This window comes from Rhincodon typus, chromosome 49 (genome assembly GCF_021869965.1).
Source record: "Rhincodon typus isolate 14 chromosome 49, sRhiTyp1.1, whole genome shotgun sequence".
Taxonomy (NCBI): Eukaryota; Metazoa; Chordata; class Chondrichthyes; order Orectolobiformes; family Rhincodontidae; genus Rhincodon; species Rhincodon typus.
In genome coordinates this window covers 3,711,680-3,712,017 of record NC_063380.1, presented here as the reverse complement: position 1 = coordinate 3,712,017, position 338 = coordinate 3,711,680, and the positions used below count along the sequence as shown (strand labels likewise).

Below are 338 nucleotides of genomic sequence, written 5' to 3'. Positions count from 1 at the left end.
GTAGATGGAGGGAGAGTGAGACGGGAGCGAGGGAGGGATGGCGAGTGATAGATGAAGGGAGAGTGAGATGGGAGCGAGGGAGGGAGGGATGGCGAGTGAGAGAAGGAGGGAGAGTGAGACGGGAGTGAGGGAGGGATGGGGGTAGTAGATGGAGAGAGGAAGGGGTTAGAAGGATGAAGAATGAGGGAGAGAAGCAGGAGGGTGGTAGATGGAGGGAGGAGAGAGAGGTATTGGACGGTGGGGGAGCTGGGAGGGAATCCCGTGGACCTTTTGTAATATTAATCTCTCCCCGGCTCCGTCTGTTTTTTGTCGAGCAGAAACTTCCGGAAGGCATGCTG

At 56.5% G+C, this 338-nt stretch overlaps 1 protein-coding gene across 1 annotated transcript in view; it reads left to right on the top strand.

Moving 5' to 3' along the window:
• Positions 1-338, top strand: part of LOC125488085 (pseudouridylate synthase RPUSD4, mitochondrial-like) — a gene marked incomplete at its 3' end in the record, with an annotated part of 5,319 nt that extends 4,981 nt beyond the window's left edge. The window contains exon 7 of the mRNA XM_048620906.1: positions 318-338. Within this exon, the coding sequence (XP_048476863.1) occupies positions 318-338 (21 nt within the window). The remainder of the gene's footprint in view (positions 1-317) is intronic.